We start from the raw sequence: 20,066 nt of genomic DNA on the forward strand, positions 1-20,066 counted from the left end.
CGCCTTTTGGCCAAATTGAAATAGAAAACAGACACAGCTGACTAAAAAATTGGCTTTAATCTTTAAATCTGTATATAAGCTTTATATACATAATGCAATTAAAGTTAGGGTTCGGCGCTACGCTCATAGATCTGTATATAGGACTCGGTTAGCGTGATCATTTGTGGCAGAATTTCCGTGACATGTAAATCCTGCATCTCATACCACTGTCCATTGGCCTTGTGGAGTATGTGGACACGATACGTGCCCTTCTTGGGATCTCCATCGTGCACAATATTCGCAACCAGATTATATTTGGTATCCTTCAATGACTTGTCCCGCTGCTTCATGCCCAGAATATCACCAAAGTCCACATTCCTGTGTTCCAAAAAAAATACAAATATTAAATTAAAATTTTTACAACAAATCAAATTTTTAAATGTTTAGGTATTGTTACTAATTATGACATACAAATTTCTTTTAAAATTGCAACTTGAATGTTAAAATCTTGAATTTTCAAAAAATTAAATCAAATAATGTACCAAAATTTTTTTTTCACACCACACATCTTTAGATTTTTAAAATAATTGCTTTTGAAAACAAATGTTGAAAAATTCGACTGCCATAATTTAGTTTCCAATTTCTACTTAATTATAAATTTAAGGTATCTTTAAGATAAAAAATAAATTCATTAAAAATGTATTTCATGAAATTTTGAAAATAATTAGCTTTATTTTCATAAATTTAAAATAATTAGCTTTATTTTCAATTTTTTTTTGGAGATTTGATTTTTTTGAGAATGCAGACAATGAGTTGTACAATGTACTTATATTAAATATGATTAAGCATTAATTGTTTACTTACTTGATGGGAAAGTTCACAATAGTGGGATTCTTCTCAAGGAAGAATGTATTTTTAGTGAAGCGCTTAATGTACAGGATTATAAACTGTGGCAGTTTTGTAATCTCAAAGCGCTTCATGAAGTTATCCTTGTATGTTTTGTACTCCTTCTCGGAGCTGCCATTGAATTTGCCCAGCAGCTGGTAAAGATTCACCTGCGGTATGATATTTTCACGAAACTCATCCGTAAACAACGGCGGCGGCGGCAGATCACAGGTCAAATAGATGAAGTTCGTATGCTCCACCTGATGCTTGTACTCCTCCGTGGCCAACAGTTGCTGTTTGGCCGCATCGTCCAGTTCAACGGGCGGAATTTTGCGTGTGTAGATCTTCATTTCACCCAGAAAGATCTTGTACAATATGGACGAATTGGGCTGCTTGTTACCCTTGAGGGCGCGATGCAGTGTGTTAAGGAACCATGATAGAAAATCAATGGGATCTCCTTGTTCTGTGATTTGGAAACGTTTGCTTGACCACAGCACCACCGCCTGTAACATTTCGTGTGGCGACACGTGCGCCTTAAAGTTGCGCGGATTCCACATTTTACGCATTAGCTCGCCAAAACGCTGGACGAGCGTGAACATGGAATCACCGGGCGGTCGCTTGATACCCGCATAGCTCTGCTCCCGTAGAAAATAGTCCCGCAGTGGACTTACATGCGACAACGCATGCAGTACCACATTGCAATAGTCGTTGGCTTTAATGTTGTTCAGACCCACGACGCCGGGCAAATAGAGTACGCCATCCACTGTACGGGAATGCTTAGGCTGCAGTTGATCCAATTTGCTGATTTCGTTGCGCAGAAATGTCGGATTCAGCACGTATTTGATGTCGTCCAGCGAGGAGTCAATGATCTCATAGTTGTCCGGCAGGCAGTAAAAACGCAGTGTGTGCAAATTGAGGAACACATGGTGTGCCTCGCCCACCGAGTGTGTGTAGGCGTGCGTGTTCGTGCCACGCCCCTGGAAATACTTGCCACACACCAGACAGGCGTAAACGTTTATCCGCGTCAGCGAAATGGAGCACAGTTTCTCAAAGTCAAAATCCAACAGATTGCGATTGATTGTGTCCAGATAGGGACACACCCGATATTTGGGATTAAAGACCGATGGTGTCTCTGCATGAATTATAATTATTAATTGCTTCTAAGACAGAGTTTATTCGTTCAACTCACCATCGTCTTCCAAAAGAGGTTTGTGTTTCGTCTCCAGCTTCACCCGCTTGGCTGTGGGTCAATAATTAAATTCAGTTAGCGTTGGCCGCCTTAATAATTGGCTAAAAACTTTTACCTGCTGGTTGCGTTTGCGCCATTTCCAATTCTAAATGTCGTTTCACTGATGTTTACGTTTTGTCTGCGTAAAATGTGTTTGTTTCGTGTTGTTGTTGCCGGCGCTTCTTTTAGTTAGTTTAGTTCATTAGAGTTGAATCAAATCGTTCAAATTAAGTTCAATTGAACTAGTCAGTTAAGTGAGCAAACGAACTAAATCCCTGATTGTAGGTCATTTAGTTCAGTTAATTCAAGTCGTTGATTTATATTATCGATAGTGTCGACAAAACCCTTAAAATATCTAGATTAGGGTGGAGCGAAAATTACTCCTTTTTTTTTAAACTCATGTGTTATTGATGAAAGAATACGACATAAAAGCAGAATCTGTGCAAAAAATCAAATTTTTTGCAGGTTATTCTGAGGTGGCGCATTGACGACCTATATTGAGATATCAGACAAAAAGTCTGAAAATGCGACATAATTGTGATTTAACCCCAAAAGATAATGATCTAAAACATTATTATAATTTTTCCTAGTTAACCCTAATTTTTTGCGTTTCAAACCGATATCGACTGTTAAGATCGGCTATAAAACTTTCAACTTACAGAATTTTTAAATTTACCAAAATCGGTAAAAATTCGTCATATATTCATTAGTCACGTTCTTTTGGAATGTGTGCAATAAATGAAACAGGAACGTTAATTGTGGCAAATGTTTGAATGATTTTTTTAAGGTTGATTAATTTTATAATATGGGCGTGTGGAAACCACAGTAGGTTGTGAAATGACCTGGCACTATAGTAGGTACAAGTAAGGACCTGTCATAAAATTTTAAAATATTAATAACCTGTCAAAAAGGGGGTGGGCTTAATTTTAATTTTAATTTAATTTAATTCAATAAATTCCATGAACATGGCTGAGAATCGTATTTAAAAACTAAATGAAACACACAGTCTGAATATTTTTGATTTTTCAGTTTTGTATTTGTTTTTTTTTTTTTTTAAATAATTTTGCAGTTTAACGTACAACGAAAGTACAAATTTATAAATGTCAAATATATTGTCAAAATATATTGTTGTTGGGAGCTTCCGTAGCTGGAGTCGCCAACCTGTCGCATAACTAGAGCTACAGTTTAAAAAATAACTGGGTTCGATTCCTACACTGCCACGTTAAAAATCTACACATATACCTGTCTTGTTAAAAATCCTGCTTTGACACTGAAAATTATTTAGTTAGAATTCAGCATGATAATAAAAAAAGGGTTATATCAGTATTCACTGGGTGAAAAGCAAAAGTTACATAAACAAAGTTCAAAATTGGAATATTTTAATGAGCTTGGGCATGATGGCTTTGGAGAATTCTAGAATTTTGCAAATTGAATCAACGCTAATTGGCCGCTCCGAGCATTTTTCTATTATATAGCTATACTAAATCGCAGCAGGTCGCTTGAAAGCGAAGGAAAAGCTCTCGGCAACTGGCACTGGCACTGGCACTGAAACTAGCACCTGCTCTCCACTCTTTCTCTCTCTGTCTCTCTCTCAATATTTCTCTCACTGCCACACATTCCCTCTGAATAATAGAAAGAACTGTGGGCGCACGCAATCCAATTTCAACAAATTAAGCCAAGCTGAGGAGTCAATTGACTACGTCGTATGATGATGACTGTCATTGTTTTTAATGTTTGGACACAAAAAGATATACTCCGCACGCCAAATATTTGATTCTCTTACATACTTATTAGACTTAAAGCTATTCACTGCGGACGGCAGTCCGCGCTAGTGACGAAAGCAGCGCGAAGGGTGCAAAAGGCGACTAGCAATGTGTATATACAGCTAATATGGACAATTTGCTAATAGAAATTCGATTTGGCTGGTTTCGATACCTGTACTACATCGAATCAGTTTGCCTTTTTGATCATGAATATATATGTACACACACTTATTCGGGTTTGCCACGCCTGCTTTGGCAAGTAACACATTTCGTGACAAAAGTATAATACCCTCTGCAAGGGTAAATGTAGTTTAGAGGATTGGCGGGTTGATGATGCTACTGGTACGAGATCACGAGATTCAAGCCTTTCCATAATACGAGTGTCAGCGCCCTTGAATGCAGACTGGGCATGTTGATTGTTTAAAATTCGAAAGTGGTGCTGTCACCACAATGCACATGACTATGAGTACTCGTATTAGATAAGTTTATTATAGAATAAATACATACGTGTGAGGGGCCCTAACGGTACTCAACCCATAAAGAAGTTAAGCAATTCAACTGTTTAAAGCATAAATTGCTTAATAGAGTTATAGTCGTTGCCGACAATTGGGGGCATATAAAATGTGTCGCGTTTATATCATTTCTATTTCTATTTTCAGTCACACCACCATACATACTAACTGCCGGCTGACTAACTGACTGATTGACTCACTGACTATTGTCAATTAATGCAATATGATATTATCTACTTTGTTTTTATTTTATCTTTTATTCAATGAACTACAGACTAATTTTTAATGATCTTATCACGTAAATGAATCAACTGCGTAATTATCACCCCTTCGAGTGGGAAACTTTGTCTGAGCGAATGTTTATAGTCGACAATTTATTTTTGATTTCTTTATATTGTTAGTTAATTGAAAATATCAACTCCCCTGCTAATATATAATTAAATTTGTAAAAAGCATCTTTGTATTGTTTTCATTCGTGTACAATTAAATTGATGCTTGTATGTTATTGTCAAATATATTAAAATTAATAAAAAATGGCTGGATAGAAAATGTCAGTGTAATCGTCGGGTAATGCCGGGTAATACCCTCTAAAAATAGTATTAGCTTGTCTATTTGGCATTGCGCCAAGATAAACTGGAATTATCAATCGAACTGACGCCGCTTGTGATAAGCTGTCTAAAGTATCGTCAAAGTTCAGGTTCATGATACAAATTTTAAATTGTACTATATATAGAAAAGTCCATAACTTTGGTATACTTGTACTAATTATATAACGCTTGACATTATTATTTGTCGTCTAAATTCTAAATTAGCATTAAATGAATATTAATCAAACGCTCATAAATAATTAGAAACATTTTTTTGTTTTCAGTGAATTCGCAATGTGTTGAAAGCTTTTTTTTAATTGCTGTGCGTTTTAAATTCAACAATTGAGATCCGTCACCCCGCTCATAAATCATATACTCGTTCGTAGACCCCATAAACCGTCTGCGGCAGGCTCTTCAAATAATTAATATGGTCTACCTCAATTACTCATCCGCCGCGTGGTACGACGAATCTACGACTGCCTTCACCTACTTAACAAATAATTTAATTACGTCTCCGTGCTTGACTTATCAGAAGTTAACCGATCCACCCACCTATCCCGATCTGAGTTCCGTTCGGGGCGACACGCGTCTTTGTTATTGTTGCATTGAATGTACTTTAATCTATAATACAATATTTTCAACAACTCTCTGCAGAGTAATAGACATTAATAGACTTAAATGCTATCGGAGATCAAAGCTTGCGACCAGCCATTTAAGTTTATGGTCCTGCCAAAGTACGCTATGCCAGCCAGGTTTGTTTAAATGTCTCTACACGAAATACCCCGTAAAAATGCCAGACAATCAATGCCCGACGACAGACGCATGCGCGATTCACGTGAACAAAACAATGACGACGACGACGAGGGAACGTGAGAGTTTAAACGAGGAACGGCAATCGATCATTAGAAATACAATATCTGAGGATGCACTGAGAGAAATATAACACAGATTTATTAACTTCTTAAAGTGTAGTTTAATTTACATATATATAGTGTAACATCTCTGAAGGTTATACTTTCTTTAACATTGTCTCTTCAATATCTTAATAGAAAGAATAAGCTACTACACATCAATTCATAGTAAGGATAATAAAGCTCAAAAGATTATTATATGTAAAGAAGTTCGATTACGTATTTAAATGTGTTTTTATTTATTTTCCAAACAATTGTTAATAGTTCAATAACAAGATATAAAATTGATAAAAATAAGCAACTTAATTACATTATAAATAATTTTTAAATAAAAAACTGATTATATAAACAAAAATGTTGAAAAGTCTACAGGAATTCAAAATAAATATTAAATGACTCACCATTTGGAGCCAGAATTGGGAAACACTCAATGAGATAAGTATTAGAATCTAAATGGTAATTTATATAATATTTGTCAAAATTCTTAAAATACAAATTTAGTATATTATTTTCAATCCCAGTAATTATAGTTCATATACATATATATTTTGTACAGTCTATTTTAAAGTGAAAAATTAAACTTTATTTGTCTATTTTAACTTTATGCAATTTTCGCTCAGTGCACAGGTTTGTTTTTGCGAATGTTTTTATGTTAATTGTTCATTAAGCGCTGAAATCAAAACATTTTTTTTTTATTTTGTACGTTTATTCGATCGTCTGGCTTGCTTTATAAACTTTTATTTTTAGATTGGTTGGAGCTAGATGTATTTGTCATAGCAAATTTTCCATATTAGCTGTATATATATTGCTAGTCGCGATTACATTAATACATTTTCTTTAATTCATTTAGTATATTGTTCAATCTAAAGGGTAATTGGAGTATTAATTAAGTAATGCTTTGCATTTCTGAAGCATGCATTTACAGGAGAACTGACCATGCATATATATTTTGTATAATTATGTATGTATGCAGTATATAGATATAGATATTAAGTCGCCATGTCGCGACGTCAACTCAAAAGTGTGAGAATCTTGAATGGGTAATTAGCACATTGGGGTATGTAGTACCGTTTTCAGTATGGCCATTGTTGTTGTTATTTTGTTATTATTGTTCAGATGCCATAAAAACTAATCAGACACCCCACATCACACCTCCACACAAGACACATTGTTTGTTGACCATGTCCGAAGTCGACCAAAACCATCGTACCTATATAAGCTGATAAATCACAGTTGCAAGTTCGCAGTCTGACAACGAAACCGTTACAGTCTTTCAATCTCGTGCGCAGAAGAACGTTCTTAAAAATATGGAACTTACGTTAACAATTACGTAGATGTATAACTGTTTTTATTACGAGCACGGATCAACGTTAAAATCGTCAAGATCGGAATCGACACAGTTTTCGTTTTTTCTGCGCTCGTGTTTGGCCAAGACCTTTCAAAGGTTCAGTTCTTCAGCTACCTTAATTACGGCCGTAAGATAGGCAATCCGAACAGCCACACACTCTGATATATATAACTACTTTTAATCGTTTATGCAACATGCATTCATCGTAAGTTTTTTTATGAAAATTCTTTTTAATGTAGAAACGAATAAGATATCGCTCAAATCATTGACACAAATACACTTATTTATATTACTATACATATACATTACCCATGCGCATAGAATTAAGTGATGAAATACAATACAATTATGCAAAATTGACCTCGATTTTAATTTCCTCAAAGAGAGGTTTTTTTTATTTACAAATGTGGAATAAGCAACATAAATGTAACATACAAAATTAGGAAATAACAGGAATTCAAACAAATTCCAATCTTCATGGTGGATTTTTCGAATTCGTATGTCAAACTTTCAGCTTCATATAAAATGAGAGTTATTCAAAATACCTGTCATCTATTCAACTGAGAACTTAACTAGAAATCACGAAGATTAAGCTAAGTATGTCTTTTATATCTTAATATAAATAATTATACAGAGGTGTTCCCAAAATGTAAACCAACCGAAAACGAACCAAAAAAATAAGTATGGATTTTTAGCTGGTTCTCGATTGGTTTGTATTTTCGGAACACAGAGTTCTCTAGTATTTCTTTTAATATCTACTTATTTGAAATATTTGTAGGTTTCGCGTTATTTCTTTCTATGATATAGTTGTGGCAATTATTTCTGCAAAATATAAAGTATAATTAAAAGTGCAAAGCTTTTGTACAAGAATATATGTACTTATACATATGCGATCCATATCCTTTAGTTTTCACATGGCGGTAGTTACATTAATATTGATCCCTTATCGAAACTGTAAGTCCATCCACTGTCAGCTACAATTACTATATATTGGAGTTCAATCCAATTTGATCGATTAAATAAATGCAAGTAGAGTTAGTGTATCATGTGTCTTCAGTTCTATTAAATTTTCTGTGCACAAATACACACTAAGCACGAGAGATGTGCATGCACATAAGATAAGTCACGCGATCAGCTCTAATTGAATAACGATTACTGAGGGTGCACCTTTTACTCTATACTTAGTTACAGATATATAGTATATATATGTATGTAAATATGGACAGGGGAGTTACTTTAATGCAAGTATAACCAGAGATGCGTGACATCCCTTACACTACTACACATATACATGCATACATGAGCACATACATACATACATGCACATTCAATGAATATCCAACTATAGTCTACAAATGTCGAGACACGAGAGCGATGACAATGACGTTGTGGATATCGCAGAATGTTGTCGTTGTGCTGTAATCTACTTCTATGCCGGCATCGGATTTAGTGATGTGTTCGTGTGATAAATGACTATACTCGTAATGTGCGCACAGATGCAATCGGAAATTAATAAAAAAATGTTTGAGTTAGCAACAAAAAAAAAAAAAAAAACAGAAACTTCCTTAAAGCCAGTTTATGCTTGACTTAAGTATAGCATACTTTCAAGCGTCACACTAAATTAAATCAAGGGGAATAGTTTCTATGATCTGAGGACTTTCGCAATAATAATCTTAAGGGATAAATGCCATAAACTATAGCATCTAAATATTTAAATATATTTATAAATATTTTGAGCTTTGAATCAATTTATAAACAATTGACGACAATTGAGTTTGTTTAAATTGTATAGAGATTTCTTCTGCCTTAAATTTGCTTCACCGGCGTACATAATTTTACTTTCCATTACTTCCCATGATGGACTTTCAAGTTTCAATATTAACAGCTAACATTTCTGTATCGTGTTTTAAAAAAAAAAATAATGTATCTCATAAAATTGAGAATTTTATGCCAATTAGTTGAAAAAAGTACATATAACTTCTATCTTATCTATCTTAAAACTTTACTACATTTGTGGTTACGATATAACCCTCTTCTATAAAATTACGATACTTTTGCAGAAATGAGTCATGCATGAGATAATTACATATCGTATGCGATATGTCGTTATTGTATTGATATATTGCTATTGTATGAGCTAACGCTTAAAATCGTATTCGTATCGTATACGATATAGCAATGTACAGTTAATTGCGTGATCTAATTACATATGTACCTTATTGTATTGATCCCTATTGCATAAGCAATTTGTGAAATCGATATATTGCATGGTATAATTTTGTATTTTCTGATTCATACATATATATGCCGCTATATTATAAATCCCTTGCAATCACATTTGTATCGTATACGTGTACGTAATGGCAACGCTTTTGTATCGTTTACAATTTTGCAACACATACGATATTGCATTTATCTTCTGCTTCGAATCGCATTCATATCGCATGCGACAAGTGCTCATCTCTAACCAGAACCGGGACTTTTGCTGCTGTCGATCAGGCAGCAGCTAGAAGCAGTAGGAGAAGAAGAAACAACAGCAGCAATTGAACAAAAATGATACAGACAGGCGCATGCGCCAGCGTTGTGTTGCGTTGACAGAGGCAGCGACAGAGGCAGCGACAGCGACAGCGGCCGCGGCGTTTTAGGCGGAAGCGAAGGTGGGCAGCGGGAAGGCAATAGTCGACATAGCCGCTGCTTTTGTTATTGTTTTTGTTACCCGCTTAGTTTGTTGTAAGTACTTGTAGTAGCAGTAATAACAAATTTTTGCTGCTGCTGCTGTTTGGATTTTTTTTTTTTGTTTGTCGTTATAAATTGAGTTGGAATAACGCATTCCAGCTTAGTCGTGTTCCAGTAACGGTACCGCGTGCAACATCCCAATCGAATACATCCTATACAAAATATCCCGAAAAATCCCAAAATTACAAGGCAACAATAAAACAATAAAAAAACAGGTGCGCAGGCAAAATGACAAAGCCCATTTAGGTCCATACATCCCAATTGAAGTTCAAGTGAAAGAAACTAATTCTAGAACTTTTTTTTTTATTTTCAATTCATTTTTTAATTCCAATATTAATCGCCATCATTGATTCCATAGTATGTCTGCTAGAATTTTGGAAGATTCGCCCAATGCGCGCATCAATAAGACGATATTGGATCGTTATTTGACTCTGCCGCTGGAGGATAATGTTGTGCAGGCGACCTACGTGTGGATCGATGGAACTGGCGAGGATTTGCGCTGCAAGGATCGTACACTCGACTTCATACCATCAAGCCCAAAGGGTAAGTATTGTGAGCAATAAAATTGGAATTGTCTATTGGGGATTTCCCATGCACCACGCTGTGATCTTAGGTCAAAATCTCACGCTGGGCAATAAACCTTAGCATATAAATATATAGAACGGGATGTTGGAATCTTAATTTTGATTCAAGAAAAGAACCTATTAAATTTACTTTTTTAAGATAATTTAATTTAAAGTTCTAAGTTAATCGGCTTTTATACTTAAGTTATTTGACATGAGTCCAAATATCAAAGCAAAGTTTATGATACTTTACTACATGCGTCTGATAATGCGATAATGCGATAAACTTGAGGAAAAAAAGCAAAAAATACGGGGCTTACTCAGATAATTAATAACGTTTTAATGAGTTTGCTTAGCACTCACAATAATTTACGTATATGATCGCAATTGAACTCATTGCACGTGTGCAGTGATAAAAAAAAAGCATTGTGCGATTATGCGGCATGGGACAATGTGGCGTATGCGTAATATTGGCAACAGACGGAGATTATATATTTAGCGTTGACAGGCGGATTGACAAATGAAATGCATTTAAATTGCAACTCGGAAGTGCTGCATTCAAGAGACAGATATTGCATGTTGAATATATGCAAGTACTATATACTAAGCTACATATACAGAATGTTTTCCTAGTTGATTTAATTTTTAAGCTAAATGAAAAGATTGCATAGTTTTTACACTTTGTGTTGCCATGAAAATGACTTAATGCGCACAATTACTAATAAAGCATCTCGCTTTGATAACGCAGCAGTTGCCAGCTGCATATATAATCAGATTCTAGATACTGACTACAAACAAAACTCACTTCCAGATGCAGACAGCCAGAGAGACAGACAGATAGATAGATAGGTGTGAAAAGTGTCAGTACTTTCCATACAAAACAAGAAAGAATTTTTATCTACAACAAACCACAGATATGATACTCTTGCGTACCCCTTTAGAGTTTTTAAAAATGATTTCATATATTTTATTAATAGTTCACAAATAAAATAATACTTTATTTAATAAAAATACCTTTAAAAACCTAAAAAATTGGTATGCAATTCTTTCATTTGATTTAAAACAAATTTAGTCAGGATGTAGAAAATAAAATAAATTTAAAATATCTTAAAATAATTATGTTAATAAAACCTTTCCATTTGCATAACAAAAACTAAAGAACAACAAAGTTTTATGTTGATTTTTGTTCCTATATGATTTCGTAGTAAAACGTTTAAATTCTAAAGAATACTAACATTCAATTTACAATGATCAACTGAACAATATCAATGATGTACGTGTAGTTCATGAATTACTGAAGAGCTTATTTGATTATTTTAACGACATGTTTTTTACAGACTCGTCTTAAGAATCAAGAATATATATAAATATATATATACATTGTGAGCTCCGTCACGCCTATTTAAAGGCGTTGAAAGTTTATCGTTCAAATTATAATACTCTCTGTAAGAGTATAAATATTCGCACAGCTACGGTGGCGTATGCGTAATATTCGTATCGCTCTTACACGCAGACGACGCGTGCCTAGGAAAAGCTGCTATTGAACTTGATTTTCTAAGCCAACTAATAAATTGTTTTGTTTTTTCAATTATACAAATTGTATTGTAATCAAAATCACATGAATAATGCATTTGCGGCGCGGCTATTAAAGGCTCGCATTTGCATTGGCAATTGTTTAAAGCGGTGATTACCGTTGATTTTGGCCAATTTGCGACAATATTGGCAATGGAAAACTTAATGCACGCACATACAAGTAACAATTGTAGCAGCTGTTTATCTAGCATGTGTGTGTGTTTGGCCCATGCCACAGACTCGTGCCCCACTGTCAGATAAATAGAACTTACGTGTAACATCAGCATGAGATTGTAAATGAAACCGCAAGCTCAAGGTAACAGCTGACGGCTACATGTCTTCCCTCTTCAACTCTATCTCCGTCTCCGTCTCACTATCGCTCTTTTATTCACTTTGAAAAATACGACATAAATAAAATTTTTTAAATATGTATTTTTTTTATATAGAAATTAATTTGAGCTGGATTTTAAAACAGTGGAAAGATAACAATATTTGTTTATAAAGTAAGCAATTTATTATTATTTTGTTTGCTAAAGAATTAAGGAAAACTGAAAAACAATTGAGAAAACAGAACAATTCTTTTTGCCTGAAATTCAATCAAAATTTGAAGCTTTAATTTCGTGGATTTTGAAACCGAACAGTTTCTAAAGTTCTGTTGCTTTGTAAATTAGAAATTAGAGTTTTTTTTTAATAGCTACAATAGTTTGCAAACATTGTGCAAGACTTGCACCACTGTGCTTTGCCCAGCTTGGGCAATTAAAATGCATCACAAATTGCACAGCAGTGGCTTGGCAGCTTCACAATAGTTATGATGATCTACAGGGTTGGGTTTAGTTGCTTACCAGTTGTTTTTGTTGTCTGTGGAACTAGTTGTTGTGGTTGAGAAATTTAATGCATAAATGCGCAATAACTAATTTCAGTCATTTGCATTTTCAATTATTTTACATATGTTACATAAATATATATATTATTATTTATATACAAAAACAATAGATGGAAATGCTTGAATAGACAGGAAACAGCACTTGTTGTTGCCCGAGTTGTTGTTGCTGTTGTTGGGAGGCGTGAAACTGGCGCAAGTGCAACTGAAAACGGAAACCAATTACCACTAATTAATTTGTATATCGCATTTCTAGTGCAAATTGACGACTAACTGACAAACGAGGCCATCAGATGACCACAGATCATCTGAATTTCATATGATAGATCAGGGATCATGGTTCATGGCTCACAGTTCATGGAGTTTAGGGTAAATGTAACTGATCGATGATCATAAATCAATTTGCCACGACCCTTTATGGCACGCATATCGCAAAAAAAAAAAAATTAAAACAGCACCGCATTTTTTTTGGTGGTAAACGTGGTTTTGATTATTATCAATTACTCTGCTTAATTTGAAGATCGGATAGATATGTCGTTTGTTATAATAGTTTTATATTTTTATGCAACGAACGCACCTTAAAATATGCAGTAATCTTTATACCGTGGGAGTATAAAATTCATAAATATAATTAAGTTAATACATATTTAAATAGAGCAAACGGTATTTGGTAGTCGGAGACTTGACTTAATTCAAGGCTTAAAATTTTACTTCTTAAAAAAAAAAATTAAATATTATAGAAAAATTTTTTTATATATTGTTATGTACAATTTGTCTAGCTTAATATAAAATGGTCAATTAAAAACTTTAAAGTTAAAAAAAATTATGACAGAAGATGTGGTGGATTATGGATCTTAGATCGAAATTCATAGATTGATAATTGTAATAGATAAATACCAAATAAGATCATAAATCATCGATCACGGTGTACAGATCACAAATCAATAATCATAGATTACAGATTGTAATAGTTAGCTCATTATAATATATAATAAAATATAAGATTTGTTCTGATTATCTACATTTTAATAGATATAGATCATTAATTACAAATGGCATATTATATTCCGTAAGTAGAAAACTGATCTCAGATTACAGATCCATTTTTCACGGATCATAGAATAAATATTCGAGCTCTTAACATTTAAAGATCATCGAACAATTATTCGATCTTTGATTTTAGTATATAGATCAAAATTTACAGTTTTCAACTAAGATAATAGATCGCAGCGTGTAAATCTAAGATCATAAAACTCAAAATTGTTCTATCTTTGATCCCAGCCGATTCCTAATATTCTCTTTTATCAATTGATCTTTATAGAATTGCCCGTTTGGAACTATGATGGCAGCTCATGCTATCAGGCGGAGGGCAGCAACTCGGACACCTATCTGTATCCGGTGGCTATTTACAAGGATCCCTTCCGACGTGGCAACAACATTTTGGTCATGTGCGACACCTACAAGTTCGATGGCACACCGAGCAACACGAACAAGCGTAAGACTTGCCTGGAGGTGGTCAACAAGTGCATCGATGAGGAGCCTTGGTTTGGCATTGAACAGGAATACACATTCCTTGACTTCGATGGTCATCCATTAGGTTGGCCCAAGAATGGTTTCCCCGGTCCCCAAGGTCCCTACTACTGTGGCGTCGGAGCCAATAAGGTACGAGATGCAAGGAATTTCAGATGGGCATTTCCATTTAAACTCGATTTACTTGTCAGGTTTATGCCCGTGATATTGTGGATGCACATTATCGCGCTTGTCTCTATGCTGGCATCAAGGTGTCCGGCACCAATGCGGAGGTGATGCCCGCCCAATGGGAGTACCAGGTGGGACCCTGTCTAGGCATCTCCATTGGCGACGACTTGTGGATGTCGCGTTTCCTCTTGCATCGCATCTCCGAGGAATTTGGCGTAAGTCAAACAATTCCCATATGGGCAATTCAAATTAAAGGAAACTTAAGAAATATTTTATTTTATTTTGACAAAGGGCGAAACTTATAGCTATTGATTAGCATTATAATTGGTGTTAGCGTTGATTTAGGGCAATGGTTCATTTTCAAGGGAATTACAAAAAAACCAAGTCATTCGCATGCTACAAATACAAAAGCCGCTTTTACGGTGAACAGTCTTAAACTAGATTTCAGCGACATCAAAGGCAATATTTTGATAGTTTTTTTTATTATTATTTATTACACTACTTCATCACATTAAGATCGTATAATTAGTACGGTGTTGATTTACGTTTTAAAGCAATGTAAGCTCCTAAAAGTATGCAGTACTTAAAACGATTATAACGATTACAATTCATAGATAAATAGGTTCGTTTTAGAACTGTAAGCCAACCGAAAACGAACAAAAAATGTATGGGTTATTGGTTGACTATTCCTGGAACACCCCTGATATTCAATATATATCGAAGCATAGTCGCTTGTTTTTATTTCCATTTTATGTTACTTATCTGAATTATTTTCGGTAGATTGTGGCTACTTTGGACCCCAAGCCGATGCCAGGTGATTGGAATGGCGCTGGAGCACACACAAATGTGTCCACAAAGGCAATGAGGGAGGATGGCGGCATTCGCGATATTGAGAAGGCGGTGGCCAAGCTATCCAAGTGCCATGAACGTCACATTCGTGCCTACGATCCCAAGCAGGGACAGGACAATGCCCGTCGTCTTACCGGCAGGCACGAGACGAGCTCAATCAATGACTTTAGTGCCGGTGTGGCAAATCGTGGTTGCAGCATACGCATTCCACGTGGCGTCAATGATGATGGCAAGGGTTACTTTGAGGATCGTCGGCCGAGCTCCAATTGCGATCCCTACTCGGTGGTGGAGGCTATTTTGCGCACCATCTGTCTGGATGAGTAGATCAGACCATCGCATGCGAAGATAATGTCACTTCACTTGACCCGGACCCGGACCCGCCAATATCCTACCCCCCCCCCCACCCCCCCACCAGAAGGCGGAGTAAACCTAGGCAAAGCCATATATATTTATACCCAACGTAGTAATTTTTTTTTTCTCTCAATCCTAGATTGCGATCCTAAATGCGAGTTTGCGTTAACATTAAGTAGCTGTTAATGTAGTTGAAATAATCTTTTTTTTTGTTTATTGTTGAGCATTGTTGTTAGGTTATAAATATATTAACGAAGAAACATTGAGAGAAGGCTTAAAGCTGTGCGTCGAAAGAATGATCGATCCTAGCCCAAAGCTAGCCAACACAACATTACCAAGAAGAAGAATAGAAAGAATAGCTAAGAATACCCAACACACCCACCAATCCTAACAATAAATGGACATCAAACCGAAACAGAAAAGAAAACCAAAACTATTAATGATATTATTATTTAACTAAATGTATAGCTAAAAAATACATGAACATTAATACATATATGTTATATATATACTCTTTAGATAAGTAAATGCACTAAAAAAACCATACAAAATATTGTTTTATTTGAGGTATTTCAAAGTAACAATATGATAAAATTTGTCGTTTTCAGAATCCAAAAAAAAAAAAATTATTTGAAAAAACATATTTATGTAAATTTTAAGGTGAGAAAAATACTTGAAAATTGGTATACAAAAGGTTTTTTCACAAAAGTATCACAAGTGTATATTTTTCGAAATCTTGATGCTAAATGGTAATGCCAAATTGTTAAAAACTGTGTACGATGTCTTTTGCCTTTTTTAAGTGAAAATATAATTTTGTTTGTTTAAATAATGAGCTAATTACAGGGTATGTTTCATGAAGAACAGTCAGTCAGTTTTGATGTATTTTTTGTTGATCAATTCTAAAAAGTTCCGAAAAATGTGTAAATTGATGAGATCAAAATCATGTTTTTAAAAATTATGTTGAAAAATAAGTGTATTTCCATTAAAAGAATTGTATTAAAGTCAATTTCTTGTTAGACCACCCTCGTACCATTCTTCACTGCAGATAGTGAGAAGTTATCATTTCGGCAATGATTAAATAACCATCTCCTTAAACAAACGATAGACAGCCGATAAAGCACCAGGAAAGATCAATCGATGAACTGAATCATAAAATAATCAACACATTTTGATTTTTATTTTTTTCTACCATTTTTATTTACTCGTATGTATGTATATATCATTGTGATTTATTTATACTAAAATGTATATGAATCTTTTGCATTTTGCATTCAATAATTATCATTTTTTTTAGTTTTTTTTCGTTTATTTGCTGGCCTGGGCCTTGTAAATTGTTTAATTACGAAGTGTTTGCTCGTTTTCTGTTGTTGTTGTTGTTGTATTGAAACAACGGTCCACAAAATTGTTTGATTAGTATGTTAGATAATACCATAATGGTATTTTATGTTTTGTATTGTATTGTATGTAGACGAGTACTATGTGTCTTCAACTTTATTCGGCTTTCTTCATATCTTTTTAATTATATAAATATTGGAACAATTACAACACAATTTATCAATAGTATTTGCTACAAATGTAATTATCATGTTCACTTGTCGAATTAAACAAACATCTCAAAATTTCGATTCTTATTTTGATAATATTCTCAGTGTGTGTGTGTGTATTTTTATAGGTGTGTGTTTCAAGTAACAATAAACAAGGTTTATAATGAAATTAACAACAACCAAACAAAAAAGAAAACAAGTCAATATGAATCAAATAAAAATGTATGTTATCTTGTAGTTACAAGTCTGATTCATTTAAAAGACGTATTATATTACTTGTATTTTCATATACCATATGCACAATATGCACTGTAATCAAGATAAAACAAAAAAATTCTTTTTTTTTTTTAATTACGTTAAATAATTAATGAAATTGCGCAACACATACTTGAGTTCAATTACCTGTAACCGATTTAGAAGAAAATGGCGGGAAAGTCTACAGTTAAACGCAGTTTTCTTAATTACATACATAAGCACATATGGTATTTAAGTGCTTTAGAGATATGTTTGTCCATTATTAACTATTTCATTTTGTTTTCGTTGAAATTCCTTTTGTCAATACAAAAACTCAATTCGAATAACAAAGGATTGTTAATTTTCTTTTTCTTTTTAATTAATTTATTTGATTTTGTGCGCCATTATTAATACACAATGTTTGTTGTCGATTTGTATTGTGCCACATACATATACTAACTAGCTAGTACATACACTAAAATATTGCACTTTCCTTGTGATGATAAAAAAGAGATAGAGAGAGGTAAGAGCGTTTTAAAAGGAACTTTGTGTTGTGGGAATGTGCCCATCTTTGTGAAGAGCTGGAAGAATATTAAAATGCTTCAATATGGAATATATTTGGATATTTTGGAACACTGTTCCTTCAGTAGCACAACTAATACTGGCACATATTATATAGTACTGGATAGAAAATTTTGCAGTTTCTTCATACAAAACTTTTGAACTTTTTACTACTATTTAATGTAAAATTTAATTGGAAATATTCTAGAAACTATTTTAAAATTGTGTTATAACGAATTAATTACCTCCCTCTCTCTCTCTTTCTATAATCTAGATAATTGATGACAAATTTAGCATATGCTCAAAAGATAAAGTACAAATTCTAATGAATGTATAGGAGAATGTATATGCATTCCTGATTAATTGGTACAATAGTAATTGGGACACATTCAAAAGCTTAAAACTATGCATATTTTGTGTATACGAGCACGTATGTTCCCGTATTTACATATGTATATGTATGTATATATGGTCTTGTCATGTGATGCAAAATCAAAATAAGATTTATTTATTTTTTTTGCTTCTTTGTGGAAGCGCGTTTGCTGCATAAGAATACATTCGGTAAATATACACATACATGAGCACACGTATATGCATATATGACTTTAGTTTTACAGATAGTAACAAAAATACATAAGAAAGTTAAAATGAACTAAAAACAATGCTTAGAAACTAATAAAAAAAAATTAAGAGAATTCAATTGAATTATTGCACTTGGAAAACAGCTCAACCTTAATTACATACATTTGTTATATTATTGTTTCTGTAAACATTTGATAATAATAATTATATTTTCTGAGTTTTGTCATTGTTATATGTATTGTTGTTAAGTTTTACTCAGCTGCCAAAACATTATTAAATTGTAGCCGTGGTTAGGCAACAGGCAACTGTAACTAATTGTAAGTAAGTAATTGATGCGCTGTAATCATATATCAATATCAATATCATATCATATCATATATATCTATTATATATGGGGATTAACCGAATATCGTATTTGAATATCGTTAAGTTAAGGGAGTTTTTGCAATCAATTGCTTGTCTCGAGGTTCTGGTTCGCAACTATTTGAAATAGTTTTTAAGTTTTTTGTTTTGTCATTTAATTTGGCAACGCTTGTTACATGTTATTGAACATTAATAAAATAAAAACGCATTCGCATGATTTTCGCACTTCGTTTAAAGGGGCTGTATGATAAACCCATATCGTTACCTGTTTTTTTCGATTTGTTAGGGGCTATAATTTTTTTTGTAGAATACGTAGGATACACATATTTGTTATGTCAAAACTTAAATTACTACATGAGGAGAAGTTACAAATTCGTTACGGACATGTGTGACAATGTTTTTGTTTTGTTTTTCCTTTTTATCAAATATCAATCTACACATTAGACATAGCTTGAAGAGGTAAACACAATATATATATTTATAAATTAAAAAATTATTTCGACTGCTTAATCTTGCGAGTTTTACATAAATATATCTAAAAAAAAATATTTTTAAAACTCACATATTCTCTTTTTTTTGCGGTTTTTTTGTTTGTTTTGTTTTTCAATTTAAAACTTACATTAAAAGTGTTTGGGTACATAAAATCCATCATTTGCATTTAAATGTAGATACAATACTTGCAAGTAAAATACATATGTATTGTTATTGTGTGTAGAATTATGTATGAATGTACTTGGTAAACAATGTGACCGAAAAAAAACTATACATTTTAATAAATAAATATTAGTGATATTTGCTTTTGTTTTTCTCTTGTTTAAACATAACAGCGATATACATATAAATACATACAATGATTGAAAAAAATACAATAATAATAATGATAAGTATAATAATAATAATTGTAATTGTTTAAAACATAG

General features: G+C 33.5%; 2 protein-coding genes across 3 annotated transcripts; one reads left to right on the forward strand and one right to left on the reverse strand.

The window, feature by feature from the left end:
• Window positions 1–38: 38 nt before the first annotated feature.
• LOC117781920 (U4/U6.U5 tri-snRNP-associated protein 2) lies at window positions 39–2,269 on the reverse strand. The gene is made up of 4 exons (XM_034618807.1): window positions 2,169–2,269; window positions 2,054–2,104; window positions 844–1,996; window positions 39–357 (listed from the first exon to the last, which is right to left on the reverse strand). Exons 1-4 carry the CDS (start codon window positions 2,188–2,190, stop codon window positions 105–107), a joined length of 1,479 nt encoding a protein of 492 aa, XP_034474698.1. The 5' UTR covers window positions 2,191–2,269; the 3' UTR covers window positions 39–104.
• Window positions 2,270–7,125: 4,856 nt separating this feature from the next.
• Window positions 7,126–16,280, forward strand: LOC117781930 (glutamine synthetase 2 cytoplasmic). Of its 2 annotated transcripts, none has more exons than XM_034618819.1 (5): window positions 7,126–7,418; window positions 10,308–10,492; window positions 14,286–14,626; window positions 14,686–14,877; window positions 15,443–16,280. In XM_034618819.1, exons 1-5 carry the CDS (start codon window positions 7,408–7,410, stop codon window positions 15,833–15,835), a joined length of 1,122 nt encoding a protein of 373 aa, XP_034474710.1. In that variant the 5' UTR covers window positions 7,126–7,407; the 3' UTR covers window positions 15,836–16,280. The 2 variants fall into 2 exon arrangements, with proteins under 2 accessions (XP_034474710.1, XP_034474719.1); XM_034618828.1 differs by lacking the exon at window positions 7,126–7,418 and adding an exon at window positions 10,006–10,164.
• The last annotated feature ends 3,786 nt before the right edge of the window (window positions 16,281–20,066 follow it).

Source organism: Drosophila innubila, chromosome X, assembly GCF_004354385.1.
Source record: "Drosophila innubila isolate TH190305 chromosome X, UK_Dinn_1.0, whole genome shotgun sequence".
Classification (NCBI taxonomy): Eukaryota; Metazoa; Arthropoda; class Insecta; order Diptera; family Drosophilidae; genus Drosophila; species Drosophila innubila.